General features: G+C 40.4%; 1 protein-coding gene across 3 annotated transcripts in view; it reads right to left on the reverse strand.

The window, feature by feature from the left end:
* Positions 1-8664: 8664 nt before the first annotated feature.
* The window catches only part of LOC142158211 (phosphatidylinositol 5-phosphate 4-kinase type-2 alpha), a 114413-nt gene continuing 100815 nt past the window's right edge, over positions 8665-22262 (reverse strand). For all 3 annotated transcript variants that reach the window (XM_075211948.1, XM_075211946.1, XM_075211947.1), the window contains 6 exons: positions 19362-19508; positions 17161-17199; positions 13448-13561; positions 11941-12184; positions 10006-10109; positions 8665-9710 (listed from right to left, as the gene is read on the reverse strand). In XM_075211948.1, the coding sequence (XP_075068049.1) occupies positions 9630-9710; positions 10006-10109; positions 11941-12184; positions 13448-13561; positions 17161-17199; positions 19362-19508 (729 nt within the window). In that variant the 3' untranslated portion in view covers positions 8665-9629. The remainder of the gene's footprint in view (positions 9711-10005; positions 10110-11940; positions 12185-13447; positions 13562-17160; positions 17200-19361; positions 19509-22262) is intronic.

Here is a 22262-nt window from a genome sequence, read left to right on the forward strand (position 1 = left end):
AGCACAAAATGGACTCTTTAGTGTAATGGCGGGAAGAGTAGGGTATGGGGAGGGGTGTGTGTGAAGTCCCGTTGTTCTTTTTGGCAGGCTCTGGTAAGTCTATTGCCCTTTTGTTGTCTGACAGAAATGTATACCTTTATTTTCTTTTAGACTAGTGGGGGTCCCTTTATCTCCAATTACAGTGTATACTTACCAGGAGCATGAATAGACAAGTAGGTAGGCTGTTTGTGGGAGTAGCGCCAGAAGTTTCCTCACGAGTCTTGTTGGCAGAGTCTGGGACTTACATTGACGCTAGTACAGGCTCACTCAGTAAGGCTACATGAGTTGAGGCAGATTTCAAACCTGCTGCAGCACCCATACAAGGCAGAGGTGACGGGCACACCAGGCTTTCCTCTCCACACTTGGAAGCCTCTGGCACCATTAAATGTCTATGAATTCAGGATGACCCAGCCTAGAGTTATACAACTGTGGCTCCCTGGTATTCCGGGGTCAGGTTATCTTGCTGGTCAAGCCAGGAGGAGCTAAGTAGTGTTCTGCCGTTTGCAGTGCACTGCTGGGACATGCCTCAAGATGAGACCAATGTAGTAACTCATGACTACCATTCTTGGATATAGAGTAGCCGTCTGTAGAGCGAGGGGGTACTTTGATGAAAAACACCCTCAAAAGTGAGAATTTAGGTAGGATAAGTGGAGGAGCACCTGCACCATGCATCTGGTCCGGTCTCCTTGCAGGCCATGCCTACCGACTCCTCTTTTTTGATCCAATCTGCAAATGCTATCCATGCTTATTGTTTAATGCTCTTTAATGCTTATCTGAGACTTTAATTAGTTTCCTTTGAAAAGTACCTTAACAAACAAAATATGTAAAGTGTAAATTTTGCAAGTCACGCAGAAAAATATTAGGGTGTTGATCGATCATACATTTCTTTTATTCCTTAAAAAATGGATCCACTCAGCGAGAGCACAGACTGACATTTACCAATGCAATACAGCACTACTCAATACAGTCCACAGGACAGTAGGTAGGGGCTGTCTCCCCTCCTATACAGAGACAGTGTTTTATAGGCTATAATTGCAGAAGTGACAAATCCATATTTGGTAATGCACATACCTAAAAACATAAAAACAAAAAACACAATATTTTATATTCCTATCCTATTATAACAACTAGGCAGTATTTAAATAAAAATATTCTGGTAAAATAAGAATTTAACAGCTAAGTAATATTTATCCGTAAGTCTGCACATTTGTAGCTATTGTACCCTATAGTTAAAGCATAGGTATATAAACATGGATTCCTCTGTACACAACTCCTGGCACACCAATTGGAGGTAAATACCATGCATTTTACTAAGGTCTTCCTACAAAGCTTACGATTTATAAGTAACCAAATACATTTATGTTTTATGACAGTTCTTCGAAATTTGCCCAATATAATTAAAATTGCACTACCACCTAGTTATTTTATTTTTTTACCATTGTGCCCCTTCCCCTAGCTATTATATGCAGCTGTTTTTTTCTGGGACTCTTGAGGGTAATAAGGAACCGACAAATCTATGTCACTTTAAAAATGACAGCTGAAGGGTAAGGCGGTCAGCAGGCTCCAGACAAGGGAAAGGAACACCATAGTGCAGTGGTTCCCAAACTTTTTCAGTTCGCGGCATCCTTAGAGTCTCCATAATTTTTTCAAGGCACCCCTCCTAAATAATTACCGAGCAGTCCCGTTTTATAAGTAGTTGAGTCAAAATAACGTAATAAGTATTTAGGTCAGGACAGAAATACTTAGTAAGTTGTTTGCAAAAATAATATACATAAATCCAAGGAAAAAGAATATTTTTTATATATTTTTTCAATTACATTTCTGTCAAAGAATAATTTACAGCTTATATTAGGAGGAATAAGACCAAACAAAATAAAACAGCAACATCATCAAAAATCATCACACTGTGCCCCTTCACCTTTACACTGTGCTCCTTCATTCACACACAGTGCCCCTCTTCATCCACACACACTGTCTGCCTCTCTTCATCCACACACACTGTGCCCCTCTTCATCCACACACACTGTGCCCCTCTTCATCCACGCACACTGTCTGCCTCTCTTCATCCACACACTGTCTACCCCTCTTCATCCTCACTCTCTCTCTTCCTTAATTCTTTTGCCCCTCCATTGCTGTTTCCTTTCACCTTCCCCTCCGTTTCTTTACTTACCATACTTGGCCTTCTTTCTTCTGTCTTCTCTTCTATCTTCTTACCAATCTGGCGGTGCCCGGGACCCAGCATCCTCCTCTCTCCTGACGCTTCTCACTAAATATGTCGGGCGTGATGACGTCAAGAGGAGGAGGATGCTGGGTCCTGTGCGCCGCCGGATTGGTAAGCTGTTTTTTGTTTGTTTTGTCCCCTGGCCGTGGCACCCCTGTGACAGGGCCACGGCACCCCTGGGAGCCGCTGCCATAGTGAAATCTTTTAATAAGTGGCAGTGCAGCTTTAAAGTACCCCACTTCCTAATCATGGTATAATTAGTTTTATTTCCGTTTTACCAAAGCCTTGGCTAGCAGAAATGAAGTATGAAATGATGGAATTTAGGAACAGTAAGTAAACACACTTGTAGCCGAGTGAGGGTGTGATGACAAGGTGGATATGTGGAAATCTTATGAAACTCCAAACCGTCCGAAAGTGTTTCTGTACAATTTTCCCAAACTCCTGTAATTTATGCTGGAGGCCATGTGGTCAGGAAGGCACTGGTCCCACAACTGGTGAAACTAAGATAAACCCCCTACAGAAAGATATACACCATGCCTAATAGTCTCTCTCCTACCGGCTATTACCCAAAGCCATTCCAGGTACTTCTAAACTAATCTAATAACATTTTAAATGCAACAGAATGCCAAGTTACTTCATATCCACACCCTCTTCTTCTTAGTATTAACAGAGTATGGAAAATTTATCACATGAGTATATCACAAGCATAGTCCATATGGTTGTATGAGCACATGGTCAGCTTGGACCGAGGCTTCCTCACTTCTGTAATTTATAAAAACAAAATACAAAACCCAACAGGGGAAATCCACTTTCCTCCCAACCCTGCACCTTCTCTCTATCCTTCTCGCTGATTACCCCACTCTTCTTTCACTCCCCTCCTTCTTCGCGCTCTCTCTACTAATAATTATGTAGTATATTTAAATATCATTAGGTTTTTGTTAGTGTCAAATCCTGCTCCTTAGTAGTAATAAGCATTTAAGTATCTTCAGGGAAGGGCTGGCAAGATTCAACTCAGTAGCCTAGTATGAACATTTTAAAGGAAAAAATGCAGGTAGCCCGTTATTCGGACCGGCCAGGGGGGCAAATGCCCCCCAGCACAGCCTGCCCCTGAGTATCCTTACTGTAGGAGCACATGTTTCTTAGAACACCATTTACATGGCTGTACTTCAGGTTACAGGCACCTTATCATCAAACTTCACTTATTTTAAAAACAATATATGATTGTAGAACCCTTCTTCTTGAATAAACTAATGGCATCACCTTATCTGTACAGATATTTGTAAGGTTTTTACACAATATACTTTTACTAGTCACACAGTAAGAACCCTCTTATAATCAAATCTATTCACATTATTGTAGCTAGTTTAGAACAACCATCATTATCGCACATAACCAAGTGATTAAACCTCACTTCAGGAATCCTGGGTATAGATATGAAAATGGTTTCTGTTGGCCGAACATGCATGAAGAACCAATAGTTTTCTGGCATGGATACAGCCAAAGATGCAGACCCATCAATCTGATGTGCAGACTACCTGTTTTGACCTTGTTAAAGCTCATCAGTGCAGCATATGTAATTTTAGCATCTGCTATGTAGGGTTTAGTGAGTACCATGGGTGCGCTGTCTCATAGTAACAAAAATAGAAAAACACAAACATTTGCAGCTGTAAGTCATCAAAGTGCTTTATTTAATAAAGCAGTTTTCAGGTATGCGGGTGTGTTTAGCACTAAGAGGTACAACTTCAGTCTATCTCATCCAGCATAATTAAGCAAAATTGAACAAGAATGTATGACATAGCATTGTTGACAAGAAAAATATTAATATTGTTACAACTTCAAAACATAAACTTATTGGCCACAGTAAACGCTTCATGTGGTTGTAAAGGCTCAGGTATATGCGCAGTGTTTTGTTCATTTGCTCTATTTTCTCTGTACCTTTCTTACATCCCCTATGGGAAGAGGAATGGTTTTATTATACATCAGAAAGACACTTCTGTTTTGCAATATTGTATGTTGTCAATGTATAAATAAACATATGGTGTATGTAAATATGTAGCAATAAAAATAATCATTCTGGACTACATAAATAAAAAGTCACGGTGTAAACCTTTCCTAGTCAGATATTCCTAAAACAATTTTTTCTTGTGGTTTTAATCACAAAACCATTTTCATTCATGGTTAGCAAACCAAAGCCACAAGTGCAATTTATAATGTACCCGTTGTGTACCCTGAGTGGAAGCAGCCATTTTGTGAGCTGAACCAATGTTCAGCCTTTCGTTACAGGAAATGTCTCGCACCTCAGTGATGTCACTAATTCCTTGCGAATTGATAGGTTGCATTCTGATTCTGATGAATATTGGTTCACACCACAAAATGGCTGCCTACACGTTTCAAACCACATCATGGCTGCCTCCACATTGTATACTTTAACATATTTTGGTGCCATTTAGGGTTTCCTAAAAGTTGAATTACATTGCACAATGTCATGTCCCCACTGAAACAGGATGTTAGTATGTTAAGCCCTGTTTTTATTTTAGAAAGTGTACAGGATTATATATACCATTGTAAGTAAATATTGAAGTCTCTAAACAAATATAAAATGTGTCACATATTGTGAGATATTCAAACTATTATAGTGGTGTTATCACTGAACTGCAAAGTGGGATTATTTAGAGGGTTATAAAATTAGATATACACTCGTCTAAATATTGTTAGTCCCTCATCTTAGAAATATGGTCGTATAGATATGTTGCTTCAAACGTTGGGTATTTGAGCTGTGCTGTCCTCTCTCCCAGTCACTACTGAGGGCCCAGTGTAACGCTGGTGAATGTGACCAGCCAACATGGTGCCTGGATGGGGGCAGCTGTCAGAGACGACCAATAAGCCTTCGGTCAATGTTGCATTTATGTCATTTCCATTTACCACAAAATGCTGGTATCTCCTCATAAGAAGTATAAATACAATACTTCCCAAACTGTCACTGAGGTAATAGCCAAGATTAATGGAGAGTTTGTATCATCGTATTACCTCTGTAAAAACAATTGGGCCATAAATGGGTCTGTAAAGTTGTTAAGAACTAATTGACATTGCTGACGCTTGAGGTACTATGCGCCTCATGTCTCAGTAATGTCACTACTTCCAAGTAACGGGTAGACATTAATCACCTTCTCAGAGACATGAATAATGGCACCACATCATACGTCTTGCTTCTGGCTTCATCGCATTAAATTACAGGGAAAATTGTGCAGGTCGAAACCCTAATAATTTGTTCAAGATCCCAAGACTCAACAACAAACGGTATTTCCTTTTAAAATACAGTATATTAATTGAGATTCAGGAATATTGAAAGTTATAACTTTATCTCAAATAACTTCACATCTAATAAATTCCTGAAACATTTGCTTATATTATTGTGAGTGCTACTTTAAATAGAACAACTTGCATTTAGTGGTCCTTAAAATAATAAAAAAAAGGTGTTATATTAATGCATATTGGGAGTACGGTATTCATGTCTAACTAGCATACAACAACAAATGGTAGAGCCATACTGCAGCTAGCTTCCCCTCCAATCTCTATACTTTTTGGCATAGAATTATAAAAAAAAGAAAGGTAAACATTGGCCGATCAACACATCTTACCTTCTTGTCCTGACAGGAGACATTTTCTTGGAGTGCACTGTATACCTTTCAGTGATTGTAGTCCCCTAAGCAGATGACAATGCAGATGGAACTCCTTGCACAACTAGAGGACACTTCCTATATCTGCTCTTCCTTTAGCATAGTGGTTTTCAACCTGCTGCTGGTAGAATCCATGTTTGTGCCTTTGGTGTCTTATATTCTGAAGGATCCATCCATAACATTATTTTGCCACCCTTGATCGGTTTCAGGTAAACAATAAGGACATTACAAGGACTTCCTGCAGTCTTCACACAGTGGAGGCAGCCATTTTATGGGCTGAACCAATTTTCATGCGAATGCAGCCTCTCAATCCCTAGGAATCAGCGACACAATTGAGGCAAATGAGGCAGAAAATTGGTTCAGCCCAGAAAATGGCTGCCACCACAGCGGGAAGGTAAATTTTAGATACTAAATCCTGTATATGTCTGTGGGTTTTTGTAGCCAGTAAACAGAAAATATAAATTCTTAAAACAAGCAGACTGATTATTTTGTAAACAATAACAAACCGATATTGTAACAGTTTCTACAACAACTGAACTGAGAGACAAAGGTAACAACACTGTAACAACTGTATATGCATGTCAACCACAATTTGTTGGACACAAAGTAAATTTCACTCCAATACCAGTGACATTTCACAAAAACAAACTTTTGTGTGTTTATTAAGACACGCTTCCATTGAGGAAGTTTCCACAGGTAACAGTGTAATAAATGTGTTTCTGCCCATGCAAACAATAGGATTGTTATGTTGTAGTACAGTTCAGAAGAGTGATGGGCGATAGGTAACCCTAGTACTGCATGTGGCCCCAAGACATCACATGCGGCCCCCAGCTCATTTGTCAGGTTTCTTTGTTATAGCTTGTAACACTTGTTTATAATGCCTGCTGAGATATTATTACGGACTGGTGTCTCTTTCTTTTATTCATTTTTAACTTATTACTGAGATTAAGGGTTATTTGCGTCCCTTTTGAAATTTAAAGAGCAACACCACCTTTTCTTCATAGTTATGTATGGATCAGTTTGCGTAAATGGCCCCTCAGTTGTTTCAGTATCTGTTTGTATTTGACTTCTTCCCTGTTGTATAGAACTGCAGAATATGTTAACATTATATAAATAAATAATGTGAAGAGTTGTCCTTAGAAGCCTGTGGTATATCGCAGTGAGTATATATGGCAGGTCTCTCTGAGATGGTTGGGCATGCAATGTATGTATAATAGTGAAAACATTATGGAAAACCTTGCTCTTGGATAATATAATATAATATTGGGGCAGCACGGCGGCTAAGTGGTTAGCACTTCTGCCTCACAGCACTGGGGTCCTGAGTTCAATTCCCAACCATGGCTTTATATGTGAGGAGTTTGTATGTTCTCCCCGTGTCTGCGTGGGTTTCCTCCGGGTGCTCTGGTTTCCTCCCACACCCCAAAAAGATACTGGTAGGTTAATTGACTGCTAACAAATTGACCCTAGTCTCTCTCTGTCTGTTTGTCTGTATGTGTTAGGGAATTTAGACTGTAAGCCCCAAAGGGGCAGGGACTGATGTGAGTGAGTTCTCTGTACAGCGCTGCGGAATTTGTGGCGCTATATAAATAAATGGTGGTGATGATGATAAGGTCATGTAGACACAGTGGAGACAGGAATTTTGTGGGCTGAACCTATATTCAAGGTATATCAACCTATCAATTCAGTACAAACCAGTGCCTCATGAATATTAGTCAGGCCTCATTGACTGATAGTCATGGAGCCTTAGTAAAGTCATTGGTTCCTAGTGAATGGATAAGCAGCCTTCTCCTGAATGCTGGTGCAGCCCACAAAGTATCTACTTTCACTGTGTGTGAGTGACATGCTTTATTGCGGGTGCATTATGTTGACCATTATACACAGACTGGTTTGAAATGTAAAATGACCGACACAATAGTGTAGAGTTCAGAGGCTGTGCTGTAACAGAGGAGATTTTCTCTTGAAGCAGGAATATAATGTGAAAGGCACCACATGAGCACAATATAAGAGTGAAATAAAATTGTTATTCCAGGACACCTGTACATTGTAAGGCAAGGAAACAACAAAATAAAAGAAAGATGATACCGCAGTCTTGAACTTGTCATAAATTAAAAATGCTCATTAAAAAATATACAATTTTCTGACAAATATAGGAGTCATGACCTATAAATTATAGCAAATAATTTGTTAAGGATACCCTGCAGGGTACCAGATGACTAATTGAAACCTGCTTCCAAAAACCTTTCCCTTCCCACTACTTTTTGTCTGGTAGAGATTCAGGCAAGTGGATTGATTTGTGTGTTAATCAGCCTGAAAATCTCAACTGGACAGCTGCCTGTCACTCCACCTTCTACTCACTGGCTCTAAGACCAGTAAAGAAAGTTAACAAAGAACACGGAATAAGGCAGTGAAGAGACAGAGCACTGCTCAGTTGAACGATTAACATATGGGTTACAAGATCCTCTCTGGGGAGAATAGTGGGTAGTAGGAATGGTGATATGTTTAAGGGACAAAGTTCTGTTATTCTCTACTTAATTATAAAATCCTGGTTCCCCTAGTGATAGGTCCTCTTTAAAATGGTATATATGGTCAAATGTTTGTTCACTGATTAGGTGACTGACAGCGTTCCAACAAAACACATGGACATCACACCATCTAAGCCTCTTAAGACAAAAAAACAGAATGACCAAGGTAACAAGATGTGAAAAGCGTCCACAGACTCAATACACATTACTGTTCAATGCTGTATTTTTTTGCAACACATAAACTTAGCGTCTACTGAACATATTTGATACAGGCATGAATATCACAGACTTGGGAACATAAATAGAAATGCCCTCACTCTGCGATGTAAACAGTTGTTCTTTGCCAAACCCTAAGATGGACTTGCTTGTTTCAAAGCTATAGAATCAATAGGTTACCGATAGTGCCTAAAACTATGCAAGCAAATTGCCTTTGCGACATTAAAATGGATGGTACAGCGACATTCCCAAAAATGACGATGCAGGGCCTTGTAAAGTGCAGATTATTGTGGCTTAAGTGTAAAGACGCATGTACACTGTCGTTATGGTATCAACGCACGCTATAAGTTGAAATTAAGCAACACAGGTTGTAGTTTTCGTCTGTATATCATGAATATTGTCCACCCCACGTCTCATTGCTTCGCCACCAATTCTCCTGCATGTGAACCATTCCATTTGCAGTGATGTTTGCAATTTGCAGATCCTAAACGTGATATCTTTCCTCTCTTATTATTGTAAAGAATACTGACTTAATCTAATAAAAAAAAAATAATACAAATAAAAATAAACTGATCTACAGTTTACTGTTTGATACCATTTTAATAAACTTCACATGCATTTTGCTCTGCTGGATCTCAAAGACTTCATCCGATGATGTAATGCGACGTGCATCTGTGCGTTGTATTTTCTGTGCAAGTTGGAAAAAGCAGATTCAGTTTCTTTTCTTCTTGAATCAAACATGAAAAAGTAAAAAATAACTAGGACTATGCCAGGAAGCGAAGGATGTTAGTGATCTCCCACGCAAGTCATCTTTGCCAGAAGATGCAGGTTGCCGGAGATCCTTCTCTGCATGATAAGCATAAGTTACAGCACGGTCTGTCTGTCTGTCTTTCCACCCATATTGCATCAATGTCCGTCTCGTCTGCTAGAACTTTCACTCGGTTTTACAAGAGGTTACGTCAGGATGTTGTTAATAAAGTCCAAGAAGCGCTTAGAATACTGCTCTGGATTAACAGTGGAAATCTCCGCACCTGCCTGTAGAGGAAACAATACGGTCATTGTCACACGAAATAACGTTAGTGTAATTAAAACATAGAATTAGGATTAGACCTCTTATGTCGGTGATAAAAAATATGAACCAACATTTCTAATAACCCCTTCAATCTGCTATAAGGGGGCAGGGGCGATATTTGGGATAGAGAGGATAGAGAAAGATTTGGCAATTGACGGGTGGCCCACAAGCCCCGGCTGCACAAGAGTGGTCAACGGCAAAGACCCAATTTTTAAATGGGAGTCCAGACTCTTGGTTCCAATGAGAGGACATACTTACACCGTGTTTAACAGTTTTTGCTGCGTGAGCTGCTTTCTTTTTTGCGTCATAGTGAGTTAAAATGTCAATAATGGCCATGAAGTAGACTTCCTTCCTGGGTGCATCTGTTAAATAAAACACAGAAGATTAACTAATGTGTCCAGTATATAAGGCAGGGAGAGGCAAGCAGCCACCAGCTCCATCAGGCCTTGATTTCAGATTTTATTATTACCATTTATTTATATAGCGCCACTAATTCCGCAGCGCTGTACAGAGAACTCACTCACATCAGTCCCTGCCCCATTGGAGCTTACAGTCTAAATCTTCTGCCTCTTCCCCTCTTTCCCCTTCCCTTATCCTTATCCTCCATCTCTCCCCCGTGTCTCTCTGTCTGTCTACCCCACCCCTTAGATTGTACGCTCCTTTGAGCAGGGTATTCTCTCCTCCTGTCTTCACCACTGTTAACTCTGCTCTCCAGCTACTTTGCCCTCCTCCTTGAGGACGCTCTTCCCCCCCGTCCCCTCTCGCTCCCTCCTATCCCCTTGGGGGTCTCCCTGTCAATCGTGCCTTCCCTCTTGGACTCCATTTTTGGGGGACCTTCCCCTCTCCCCTCCCCCGCCCTCTCTAGCTGTGCTTTGAGCTCACTGAGTTACTGTGCTTATTGTTTACTCTACTGTGCTGTCTCAACTCGTATTGTAATTTCGTTTGTCCCTGTACGGCGCTACGGACACCTAGTGGCGCCCTATAAATAAAAATTAATAATAATAATAATAAATTCCCTAACACATACACAGCCAGACACACACAGACAAACTAGGGTCAATTTTTTGTTAGAAGCCAATTAACCTATCTGTTTTTGGTTTTTGGAGTGTAGGAGGAAACCGGAGCACCCGGAGGAAACCCAGAACACACAAACTCCTCACAGATAAGGCCATGGTCAGGAATTGAACTCATGACCCAGTGCAGATTTGTTTGTTATAGCTTCTAACACTTGTTTAAAATGCCTGCTGATGTTATTAAAGATAGGTGTCTCTTTCATTAAATGCATTATTTTAACTTATCACAGAGATTAAGACTAAGGTTAGTGAGCACACGGCTGATGAAGTGTTGTCTATCCCTGATATAAGTGCTTATCTTACATTACTGAGCTAAATATACAGAAAACAGACATATTTTGTTATTTACATGTGTGTGTGTGTTGGATCATTTAAGTTAATAAACACAACAATATATATATATTTATTTTATGCTTAAAACACCAATCCAGTGTTTTTCCTCCTTCCCGATCACCTAACTGTAGCCATATATGTACTATTACATCTGATATAGGACCCAGCAGTTTAGGGGTCCAGGCACCCAGGTGATATCACAAGACAAGTGCATTTATAACTGGTGTAAAGAAGTAAAATAATTACTTAGTACAGAAGATATTCACATGCTCCCTGCTGTACAAATAGCATTTTTTCCAAAACCAAAGAAAAGACGTCTTTAATCCAGCAAATCATTCCTAACATATCCCTTTTGGCTAAACTTGCATCCAGAACATCTGGTAGCATAGACGCAGCCAGAGGAGTAGATCCAACTTGCATACATTGGTTTCAACATTGTTACACCTTCTAAATACTGCTTAGTTTCTAGTTTCATTCATTTTCCTTTATCTCCTTACAATAATATCGCTCTGCACAGGAAATCTTGTTTCTGCAAAATGAGGTACACGGATGTGCCTATTCTGTACTTCAGTAGGAACACCCTGATACCGCCCCAACGCCTTCCCTCTGCAAACTGCGCCAGTTGTGCTCTGTAAGCTATGCACCCTGGTGGAAATAGGCTCATTCATGAGGGGCACAACGGGTCCAAATCTGCTTTTGCACTACAGCAGCTGTTTTGTATAAAGGGCACTCATTGCCTGTGGCAAAGTGATACTAAAAACTAAGAATAGAAAGGAATATTACATACTGTCATGGCTTTTAATCCCATATACATCAATAGTTGGGTCAAACTCTCCAGGAGCAAGTGGCCGTGTGTTGTTCAATGTATTCCCGGGGCTGTCCGGAGGAGTGCCGACAGGGTGTGTTCCATCACTTTCCCCTTCATCTTCTCCATCATTGTCCTCACTCTCCACATCCTCCTGCTCTGCCCTCTCCACATCGTGGATTCCCACCAACAGGCTGTAGTCCATGAGTTTCAGCTGAGCCAAAAACTAATGGGTATAAGATACATGTACTAAATTACTGAGCAACGGAATAGAGAAAGAACGTCTGATATCTAGGTCAGGACTGTCCAACTGGTGTCCAACCAATAAGGTGTTTTGCAAACCATTATTTTTTATGAGGAACTGTTCCTAGGGCATATCTTGTAGCGTATGTTCCTATAAGAAAACCAAGAACAGCAATGGTTTGCACTAAGGATGCTAAGTAGTATAAGCTATATAACCCTATGAAGAAGGTGCCGTCAGTATACATGAACGACAGAGTGATCGCTGGCCGGACATGGATACAGCACATCTTACTGTCTTGTGTTCATGGTCCGTCTAACTGAACAGTTCACTGTAAACTATCAGCACTTCCTTCATAGGGATCAATGAACCCTATTTTCAGCATTGGATAAGCTGCTTTCCTGGAGCTCGAAGACCAAATGGGAGAGCGCCGTGTGTAAGAGCCCTAAGGTTAGAGCTTTGCTCTCACAATACGGCACTGATCTGGTTTGTAGATGCACCACACCAGCTAAAGTAGAACGCTTTGCTCCCAAATGTAAATCGTTTTCCAGTGTAGGATTCCTCACACTGTACGTACCTATCTTATGCAAAGAGAAGTCTCAAAAATATGTGTCAATATATTTTAATTCACAAATGTACACACTACATACAAACAATGCTTCAAATGTAAGCAACACGTGAAGGCCAGTGGGTTGCATTAGGCTGCTTCTACTAGTGGAGTTCCTCTGGGTTTACACAATGCCTTTACTAACAGTAAACCCATGTTGATAGACAAAGAATCCTTCTGAAAGCAGTAAGCAAACGTAACACTACTGCAACACTAGTACCAGCTGCTATGGGAACACCACAATGAATGTTGTGACTGGACCTTCTTCTGAACAGTATACATGACATAACCTGTGTTTATACTTGGCTAAATATGTCTTCAGAAGTTTACTGTCTGCTTACTAACAAAATCCTCAGATGATGCTGTTCGCACACTGCCATATTCCTTGGAAAGTCTCTCTCCAGTCACTGATGTTTATTAATAAACACTAGTAACAGCTGGTATGGTGACACTAGAATGAATGAATGTTATGACTGGACCTTCTTCTAAACCAGACCTCAGTACTAGAGGAATGTTATGCTCCATATAAGAACAGTGATTGAGGTACCGTTGAGCATAAGTTGCGCACAATTACTAACGTAGCGAAGCAGAGACGTTAACCCTCAGGCACATTGGTGATCTAACATGAACGTTTATCTCACCTCCACGTCCTTCCTCAGCTTCTCACGAAACATCTTTTTGTTGTTCTCGTCAATGTAGATTTTCTGACCATCGTTTATGAAATCATTATCTTTGTAAGTTGGCAGCTCTTTGGCCTAAAGGAAAGATAAAATAAGCTTTGAATATATTAGGATTTACTCATCCTGAGCTGACATTTCAAAGAGCACTTGGCACAAACAGTGGAGGGAGCCATATTGTGGGTAGATTCAACATTCATGACATCATAGACCATGCGCTCACTAGCAACTTTCAAGCATTCTCTGAAAACCCACCTCTTCAGACAAGCTTATAATATTCCTTAACCACCCTCTTAACCTCACTACCTTAACCTACTACCCGTTACACAATTTCACACAAGACAACTACCCCCTGACCAACATTGTTGTGTGACGGAATCATTTAGCTTATGAGTCACTTTTATCTTTACAGCCTGGCTGGGCTGAAATGCAAAATGTAGACTTAACCTCATGTATCAAGCTCCCATTGTCCCATAGATTGTAAGCTTGCGAGCAGGGTCTGCTCACCTCTGTCTGTTTTACCCAGTTTGTTTATTAGTTTACTATGTCCCCAATTGTAAAGCGCTACGGAATATGTTGGCACTATATAAATAAATGATGATGAACTAGTGATAGCTCTATGACCAGATGTATAGGGCAGTGACTATACTGAGCTAAACATGTCTTCAGAAAGTTAATGTCTGTTTACTTATAAAAACATTCAGAAGTTACTAATAGCACACTGGCATATTTCTAGGAAAGTCTCTCCTGGGTCACTGATATTTATTAATAAATTAACTACCCTGTTATCGGCAATGTATACAGTAGAAGAGGTTTTAGACATAACTTGAACAAAAGTCTTCTACGAGTTATTTTTTGTAATAACTTTTAATTTTTCACTTTTAAAAAGATCACACGGGTGATTACTTCCAGTATTAATTATTTATTAACATTAATGAGAGCGATACAAGAAAAATGCACATTATTGTGTTTTCAAAGCAAGCCATTATTTAATCTAATTTGTTTATTGTATGTGCCTAACGTGTACTTGTTATATACCATTCCCTTTATCCTTGGTTACACAGGACACTGAAGCAGCTAATGTGATTTTCCTTTTATTGAAGTTAAATATATTGATTTATGTTTGCAATAAAACAGAGTTTACAGAAGGGGAGCATTAAAAAAAATACGTAACTATTTGACTACAAATTGTAAATCATTTCCAGTTCAGTTATACAGAGAATTCTACACTAAATTGTACAATTTGTACCGTAGGTGTCAAAAATCCCCGTGCATTAAATGTATCTCCATAAAAACAATATGAGACTACATTAAGAACTAGTCACTGCAGAAGAATACATCTCGCAGAACATGTGAAAGTGGCAGAATTTGCTTATATATAGATTTCCGACATCTAACGTTTTTGACTTCAGGACAGAGGCGACGCTGATTATGAAATACGTAGAACGCTACGCAGTGATCGAAATAAAAAATATTTGTTCGACAGCGTCAGAACAGCAACAAAATGCATTTAGTGAGATGTACAATCTCCAAGGAATGTGACCTGTCTATAATCATTTTCTTTTCTCCCTTTCTTCCCATTTTCAATTCCCCACGGAGCAGCCGACTTCTAATGTCCTGGCGGAGTGCCCAGACTGTCAGTGCTAAAAAAGTAAGCTGAACTATAACCACTAATTTTATACCATATTGGAGCTGCACCTCCTCTCTGAAAAGACAGGCCGCCGGGGAGCTAAGTACTTCCTCTCATGCCGTGGAGAAGACTAATCTGTCTGAGCAATGGGTTCCTGAGTGATGTGCTCTCAGCAAACAATGAATCTTCTGGGGGAAGGAAAAAAGTCAAAGCAGATGCAAGAATGTGACAAGTGTTGGAGGTCATCTAAGATGAAGTGGAAGATGGTTGACGAGGAACATACTGACACACACGACTATAAATACTCCGTGCAATGTGCCACATTCTTTTGGAATGTTTCCGAAAACTGGCGCACAGGAAAAAAGGTCCTGTAACCCTCACACAGCAACCAAACATTTGCTTTAATTCTGTAAGCCGGAGAAAAAGACAGCTAGAATGGAATTAGGTGCAATGGATTACAACACCTTTTTTCCTGTGCACCAGATTTTTTTTTCTTTTCCCCTATTGCACTATCCCGATCAGTCTGTCTTTTGAAACGTACCCAAGGATGGGCTTTACCCACTTCGTCACATTACTTATTTTGAAAGTGTTTAAAGTTAAAATGTATAAATTATTCAGAAGCAAAAAACACAGATAGATAGGAAGGTTTCCTCCAGAAAAGTTTCTACAGTGTCCAGAATTCGTCTTGGATGTGTAATGTGTTTATAAAATACAAAATTGGTCTGCGTTCCTCCAAATAGTCACAAGCTTTCAATAACTTCTGCTCGCTGGACGTGCTGAGATAACGCAGGCAAGATCAAAATTAGCAATCCGGAAAGGAAAGAGTTAAAAGGTCAGTCTAATGCCGTTAAGCGGCTGCACTCCCAAAAGCTAGCAAACTACATTTTTAACACTATCTTTCCCAGACGGTTCAGCTTTCAGGGAACATGAATACATAGGAATTGGCCTGATACCGCAACATAAGCTTATCCAACAGTGTAGAATGTTACGTTCTTCTGAGCAGCGCAGCGGGCAGTTTATCTGTGTATACAGACTAGTAGCCTCAGTAGCGGAAGGGCATCATCGGGCACCCCTAATCACCACATGGGCAAGCCCGGTGTTAGTTTTGCCACTTGGTTTGTGTGTGAAGTCACCTTCCAGATGGCCTCATTGCTAGAAGTCATTTGGTTGTTTGGCTGGAGCACTGAACGGCCAGAACCAATTTGACCATACATGTGGCACGTTTGCAGTGTGTATGGCAGCTTTATTTAGGAGACCAACAACAAAACATGAGATCAACGGATATCTTATCTGAATGGTGTCAAACAGATCTTTTGACCAAGCCAGTCATGTTTACCTAAGTATTCATTACATAATAATATAATTACACTATTGAAATCAAAACACCTACCACTTTACAAGCGATAACAAATACACTAAAAAAAATGTAATATTCAATTAATATGATGATAGGAACTGAATTCCTGAACAGATGTGTATGGAGCCTGCTTCTAGATCCCGGGAGAGAGTGTGTCTCTGTGCGGTGTAGGGAGCTGGCTCAGTGAGCTAAACGTCTGGAGCTACAAAGACTTCTAAGTGAACCCTGAGAACATTGTTTCACTGCTACTGAAGACTGGACCGAGGCTAAGGGGTATAGCAGACCATAAAGGTTTCTGAAAAGAAGATTAAGATTTAGAGCTTTGAAGGAGAGCATGTCACTAACACGATCTAATATCATGGCTTGTACTATTTTTATGACATTGTGAGATTATTCCCCTTTTATGTAGACCAGGAAATGTGATAATGTGTTATGGTGTCCACAGTAAACTGCAGCCATCCAATCAGGTGCTGCGTTCACCTCTGCATTCCTGCCCATAGAATACTGACTACTCTGAAGTGCATGGTCACATGGCTCCTATAAGGTAACAGGCGCTACACTTGGAGGGAGTGGCTTGTCTCAAGGTGGACCCCATGGACAATGCAGGGCAGTATAGAAAGCCATTTGGCAAATGCCTGCTTTTAAGCTTATCATGAAGACCATGAAGACATAGTTCAATACACACTATACCTTTTCTTTATCGCTTGCTTCTCTTGCCACAGTGGAGCCCTAGGAAACAAAGCGAATTAAAAAACAATATTTATAACAAAGTATTTCCATCACTTTTCAGATAACTGTATCACCCATGACAAGTTATAAAACGCATTTCCACCCTACCAACCAGTGTAAGTACCTACGCTTGCGCCAACATGCAAACCTATGGGACGCACCTATGGGACAAGGAGGAGGTCAGAGGCTAAGGTCACAGACTGTAAAACAATGATACCAAGAGACTTGCCAGAGACCCCAGTTTAAGTCCCTGGGCAAGTTCTTTACCTCCCTATAACCAGCTGTGTTATTGTCACCTATATTGGGCAATTGGCCTGGCACAGGGGACGAATGGCATATTGGGAGACATATCATTGGATTAAATGTTTATGTTGTGTAAAATGTAGCTAATTTTGCTATTTATTTAATTAGAAATGCATTGTATTGATTATGTATTTTTCTTTATTTGGTGCTCTTGCAGTTTTAGTAATATGGGCAGCATTGCTGATTATGGAGAAGTTTAGCCTGTGCTTAAAGAGCAAATAAAGCATCTATTTAACAGTATTAAATGTCAAATGCTGTGTATCATAGAGCTGAATAACATACAAGAAGGTGGGGTGTTTATGATTAATAAAATAAGTCATCCATGCTCTCTGTTCTACGACTGCAGCCGACTGCCATGTTAGGTGGGAGGGGCTTCTCTGAGCAGCCTAGAGTGACTGACAGCTTGGTCAGACTTTCTTTGAACTGTGTGGATTGGTTGATTCACACACATGGGCAGTGATGTCACAGTAACTGGAATGACTGCATTCTCAGCTTTTTGACCTGCCTCAGATCCCATTAGGACAAAGATATGGGAGGAGCTTCAGGTGCCTGTAGTGGAATGGGAAGGTGGAGTTTAGTGGTCCTATTAAAGCTCTACCTAAACAAGCCTATGGAAAATAAAAGGAACATCATAATAATGGAATGCCGTTTTCCAACATATGATTTCCAAAATGAAAATAAATTTGATTTTGTTTACCCAACATATACAAATTATAGAGGATCATCCATTTCCACAAAAAGAAGTGTAAGGAATCATCATTTTTTGGAATTTGAGAAAGTTCTGTTGAATAATTCATGAAGTTCACGAAACGTTCAATTGAACAGCACTTGTTGATTGCATGATAAAAGATGCTCCTGCCTTCTACCCCAGGAAGCACCATCCAAGACGGTCATAATGTCTGGCTGAAGAATACTTCATGCCTTGATTGCAGAAATTCCATAGGACAGAGAATTATCCAGCTGTATAGAAAGCATTATCAGCAACCTGATTTTCCTCTCGAAGTTTTCATCAGTGTTTAATCAGCAACTTTTTTTTCCAGTTTTGTTGCTTGAATTATGGGAATTGATGTGGATTACGTGGTCGGCATAAATAAAACACCTGGGCACTAAAAAAAATCTAAGAAAACTAAAATTTTGTATGACATTTAAAGGTGACCTGCTATCTAGGCAGAAATACACCATCATTAACAATACCATTAACATTAACGTACTCCGCAAGCTATATAATTGGGGATACACAATAAACATATCTAAACTGACAACAAATAAATAAACAAATGTTACAGAGTTTTACAATTGAAAATTGGGCCATGCCCCCCATCCAAACCAAATACACCCATTATTGGCTATGCTACGCCCCCGTTAGGGTGTTGAAAAGACAGGCGTTTCACATAAAAATTGGGGTGTGCCTCCGAGTAGGAAGCACGGCAGAGAGGTACAATGTTACAGCTGATTTTCACAAGGATGGTATTTGTGTACATTGTAAATAGGTTGAAATATTAATGATATATTTTTAAAAAAGGTATAACAGAATAACATTTAATTTATTTATTTGTTGTTGTTTTTACCAGAGGGTTAGATCCTGCAACATTCTACTTGAGATTTATGTATCAAAGCAACGCATAGGTGACATTTCAGATGTATCTAACTATTCCTCCGGATTCTATAGAACTTATGGAGAAAAGTTCTCCCCATGGAATACCCTGTTATTGGCTTTTTAACCTTAATATCATTGTGGCTCTTGGTGCACCTAACAAGTGGAGGATGAAGCCACACCATCATTATCAATTGTTAGGATCTTAGTGTCTGCCAAACATATAGAATTATTACACCAGTATAGAATTACGTAAGGGACATACCTTCAAATCATATTTCCTATACACAGAAAGACGGTGGCTAAATACGTTCCTTGTGACAATCATGTACGTCTCTAATCCATCCACATTTAGCCGGTACATTCCCAAAAATTGTGGGAGAAGTGTGTTCCCATGGCATTCCACAATATACTGCAGATAACAACAGTGAGAAGAAAAGAAGGGATAAAGTAAGAATAACTCTAAACAGTAAGTATACGTAACTTGTAGCATAGTACAACCTTCATTCAGTAAGTATACGTAACTTGTAGCATAGTACAACCTTCATTCAGTAAGTATACGTAACTTGTAGCATAGTACAACCTTCATTCAGTAAGTATACGTAACTTGTAGCATAGTACAACCTTCATTCAGTAAGTATACGTAACTTGTAGCATAGTACAACCTTCATTCAACAATACTTTCAGATACATCTGTGACACGTGGTGTTGAAAGCATGAACTGAGAAAAGCAGTTCACCATATAGCGACTTTTTCATGGACATTCTATAATGTTGTGTATAGAGCAATCCCTGTGCAAAGATCTACTTTCTGTGCTTCTAGGAGTATGCAAATCAAACGTGGAATCTGCTTTTATCACTAGTAGGCAACATCATAGCTGCAATTATAGCAGCTTTTACCAAGTCTGCATCACAAGGCTCATTAATTAAGCCAGAATTACTTTATTCCTTTCCTGTCTAATCAATGTGTCTTATTTGCATTTTGAAGTATTATTTTATTACGCTCGACCGCTGGAACGCAGCAACGCTGCCTGAAACTTAATAATTAACCTAATTACATATTTACGGCACTTGGGAGACTTATCTAAACATTCTGTAATGATGCTGGATACGGTCATTGCTGGGCCCCAGCTGTCAATCACAGAATAAGGTTCCAGTAGGCTGGCTGGGAACGATTACATCTCTGGCCTCACTGACACTATGTGCAGCTAATAGAGAACTCAGGATCCTGGATCTGAAAGCAGCCAGTACGTCAGTTCCTATTAGATCTGTTAGTGCTGGCAATTGTTGGGACCCATCATGGTCTTCTCTGACACATTAGGGTCTCGGATAACTACACAAAGTACAATAAAATATAGATAACAAAAGGTGACAGACAGTGGCGGATCCAGGGGGGGACGATTGGGGCGATCGCCACCCCCCCCCTAGCAGGGGCTTGCTGCCGGCGGCTGCACATTATGTGCAGTACCATTCAGCAGTGACAGGCAGGGACAGTGTGCTGCCCGGCCGCTCTGATTGTGTTTTAAACACAATCAGAGCATCTGGGCAGCACCGTGTCCCTACCTGTCACTGCTGAACGGACCTGCACATAGTATGCAGCCGCTGGCAGCCTCAGATGTCAAAAAGCGGGCGGGGCCTAAATCGCCCCCCCTACATCGCCCCGGGTAGAAGTATTTTCTAGATCCGCCCCTGGTGACAGATAGGTAAGGAATGTAAATGGCGATACATGACATATTGTATGTAAAATTGCAGAGCAAGATCCAATTCATCTTTGAGCGCAAATGACACTTCCTAAAGTCTATGATTTCGGAGGAGGGGAATGGGCGTACACCTGTAGCCAAAGTACAGTAAGGGCGTGCCGAGCTCATGCTGCACACGCTTCAAGCATTGGGCATCTCAAAAGGTTTGTGTCTTTCTGCCGTATCACTTGCACCAGTTACAGGTCTGATGTACGAGCAGAGTGATAGTGATGATGGTCACATATACATGTTATATATAACTTGTGCCTTCAAACAGGAGCAACTGAAAAATATGCATTTTTTGTACAGTAGACAATTATATCATCCTAATACATGTATTTTATGGGAGATAAACAAAAAAAACAACAACTTTTAGGACTTTATATTCTACATTTGTATTGGATGTATGGCGCTATATAAATAAATGATGATGATGATGTCTATTCAGTGTCGGATTAAGGGAATGGAGGCCCCTGGGCTAAGGGGTCCTCTATTCCCCCGTGAGGCCCCCCCCCCCCCCGTGATCCGAGCTGCCCCCCCCTCCCCCGGCACTTACCTCCTTCCCCAGCGCGCTGTATGCTCTTTACTGAGGAGATCTCGTGAGAGTGAGACTCACGAGATCTCCTCAGTAAGAAGAATACAGCGCGCCGGGGAAGGACTGCAGTGAAAGTGCTCAGCAGCACTGATCAGGCTGGGGGCGCCCCCGTCCCCGACCGATCAATACTGCTGCTGAGCACTTTCAAGGGCCCCCTGGATGCCGTAGGCCCCTGGGCTGTAGCCCAGTTAGCCCTATGGTTAATCCGGCCCTGTGTCTATTAGACCAGAGCGTTCCTAGACCCGTATTGAACAAAGGACATATGTTCAGATTCCCTCCTTGTTGAATACAGATATGCAAATGCCACATTTTTAAGCATTTTTTGCAATTTACATTCGGTTTGCGTGTCTTAATGAATCAGGCCCAAGATATTTATCTTTGTTTTGGACCTTATAACATTGTGTAAAATACTTAGATTTGGTAACATAACACCCTCACGTCTCAACTCTAAGATCCAATTCTCAAATGTAACTTCCCATCTTCTCTAGAAGAACTAATTCCAATTTATCTCACCCATCTCAGCATTGGACATTTCAGAGCTTAGTTGTGTGAAACTGTATATGCATCCAGTTTTTATTTTAGTTTTTTGTCTTGTTTAAAGATCTTGAGCCTGTTTCATCTTCGAACACAATGTGAACGCAACATCCGTTTAAAAAAGACGAATGTGTGGGCAAGCTGAATAACCTGTACGCACATACTCAAGTACAAGCGGACTCAAGAAACATTTCCATTTGAAACTGGGAGTAAGTACTCTCTGACTTTCCGGTACTTGCAGACAGAGAGGACACTCAACCTCGGCACACACTTACATAGACTACATGCGTCCGGCATAA

Source organism: Mixophyes fleayi, chromosome 5 (genome assembly GCF_038048845.1).
Source record: "Mixophyes fleayi isolate aMixFle1 chromosome 5, aMixFle1.hap1, whole genome shotgun sequence".
NCBI classification, from domain to species: domain Eukaryota; kingdom Metazoa; phylum Chordata; class Amphibia; order Anura; family Limnodynastidae; genus Mixophyes; species Mixophyes fleayi.